This window comes from Montipora capricornis, chromosome 3 (assembly GCF_036669925.1).
Source record: "Montipora capricornis isolate CH-2021 chromosome 3, ASM3666992v2, whole genome shotgun sequence".
In the NCBI taxonomy this organism is placed as follows: domain Eukaryota; kingdom Metazoa; phylum Cnidaria; class Anthozoa; order Scleractinia; family Acroporidae; genus Montipora; species Montipora capricornis.
The window spans coordinates 44,336,204-44,338,256 of record NC_090885.1 but is presented as its reverse complement, the minus strand read 5'-3'; the positions used below and the strand labels follow the sequence as shown (position 1 = coordinate 44,338,256).

At 42.7% G+C, this 2,053-nt stretch overlaps 2 protein-coding genes across 2 annotated transcripts in view; both read left to right on the top strand.

The window, feature by feature from the left end:
• Window positions 1-573: 573 nt before the first annotated feature.
• On the top strand, window positions 574-1,815 carry LOC138040367 (uncharacterized). Its single transcript, XM_068886105.1, has one exon. The coding sequence runs from the start codon at window positions 574-576 to the stop codon at window positions 1,813-1,815; it is 1,242 nt and encodes a 413-aa protein (XP_068742206.1).
• A 52-nt stretch (window positions 1,816-1,867) lies between these two features.
• LOC138040366 (uncharacterized) overlaps window positions 1,868-2,053 on the top strand; it is a 912-nt gene continuing 726 nt past the window's right edge. Inside the window, exon 1 of the mRNA XM_068886103.1 lies at window positions 1,868-2,053. This exon is cut by the window's right edge and continues 726 nt beyond it. Coding sequence (XP_068742204.1) covers window positions 1,868-2,053 — 186 coding nt within the window.

Here is a 2,053-nt window from a genome sequence, read left to right as displayed (position 1 = left end):
CGACTAGCCAGTCTCCAGCGAACCTTAAACAAAAGAGACCACGCACTTATGGGCAAATACGACAAGCAACTGCAGGAGCAGCTTCAAATGGGATTTATAGAGATAGTACCGGGCATGCATCACCACGAAGAAATCGTCCACTACATCCCTCACTTCCCAGTGTTTAAAGAGGATAGCGCAACAACAAAAATGAGAATAGTCTATGACGCCTCAGCAAAGCAAAACTCCAATTCACCAAGCTTAAATGACTGTCTTCAAACCGGAGAGAACCCAACGCAAGACCTGACAGGAATTCTTCTCCGATGCAGAGCACACAATGTGGCATTCATCGCCGATATCGAGAAGGCATTTCTCCAGATCGAACTCCACCCAAACGTTAGAGACGCCACATGATTTCTTTGGCTTAAAGACATCAACAAACCAGCCACCGATACAGATAACTTACGAGCATATCGGTTCCAACGCGTTCTATTTGGAGCGACTTCGTCACCCTTTCTTTTAATTGCAACAATCCAGTATCAATTAATGAAAGCACATACATGGATAGCTACTGACCTCATCAACTCAATGTACATGGATAACGTGGTGACGGGGGGTGACAGCCAGGAAAAGGCCATGGAATACTATACATTATCACGAAACTATTTGAAGGACGCTGGAATGAATCTGAGAGAATGGAATTCGAACTCACCAAACCTTAACATCAAAGCAAAAGAAGACAAATGCCCAGCTAAAAATCCGCAAACCAAAGTACTAGGTCTAAAGTGGGATGCGACACTGGACACGCTATCACTCTCACTCGATAAGATGATAAACGACATTTCACAAGCGACTCAACAAAAGATGAGCAAAAGGTCTGTCCTAAGCATCGCCTCAAAAGTATTCGATCCTCTCGGATTTGTTGAAACTATCACCGTTAAAGCAAAGATCATGATACAAGACATATGGAAACAAAATATGACTTGGGACCAAGAAATAAGGAATGACTTAAAAGAACAGTGGATTAAATGGCTCGACGATATTAGCAACCTGTCCATGTTCAAAGTACCAAGACCATATTTCAGTGACAACATCACCAGCAAACAACTTCATATATTCTGTGATAGCAGTCAACGAGCCTACGGTGCGGTTGCATACCTCCGAGGAACATCAGGAAACATGACGCAAACAAGCTTCGTGATTGCCAAAACAAGAGTCGCACCCGTTAAGACGCAAACACTTCCACGATTGGAACTACTAGCAGCACTGTTAGGAGCCAACCTAGCGACGTACATCACGAAAACTTTACAACTCGGAAAGGAATGCGAAATCGTCTACTGGAGCGACTCACAAATTGTGCTATCGTGGCTTTCATCCAACAAAAGACTGCAACCATTCGTACACACGCGAATACCCAAGATAACGCAAATAACAGGGACACATAAATGGATGTTCTGTCCCACATCCTCAAATCCTACAGACTTAATAACACGAGGAATAAGCACAATGATGTTCTATCAGAATAGAGCATTATGGTTTGAAGGTCCATCGTGGCTAAAAGCACCGAATGACCAGTGGCCACAAGTTCAGTCAAAGGAACCTATCTCAGACATAATCGACAGTCCACAAATGCATATAATAGTCAAATCAGATAGCCCTAACATACTTGACTCAATAGACTTAGAGAGGTACAGCACCTTAAACAGAGCAATCCGAGTAACGGCCACACTCCTTCACTATATGGCGAAAAAGGAGCACAAAGTCTACTATTACAACTTAAATAATGCAGGATGCTCGACTTGCATTACTAAAAGGAACCCAAAGAAAATACTATGAACGCGAAATCACTAGCTTAAAGGCGAAAACGAAGTCAAAACCATCGGCTATCATGCAACAACTAGGACTGTTCCTCGATGACCAAGAAGTACTTCGCTGTCGTGGTAGACTACACTATGCAGACCTTCACTATGACACAAAATTCCCATTTCTGTTACCTAAAAATAGCACATTCACTTCATTGGTCATCCAACATACACATACAATGCTCAAACATGGTGGAGTTCAGGACACATTA

Coding starts and splice junctions, on each gene's coding strand:
- LOC138040367 (XM_068886105.1), top strand. CDS start 574: ATGGATAACGTGGTGACGGGGGGTGACAGCCAGGAAAAGGCCATGGAA.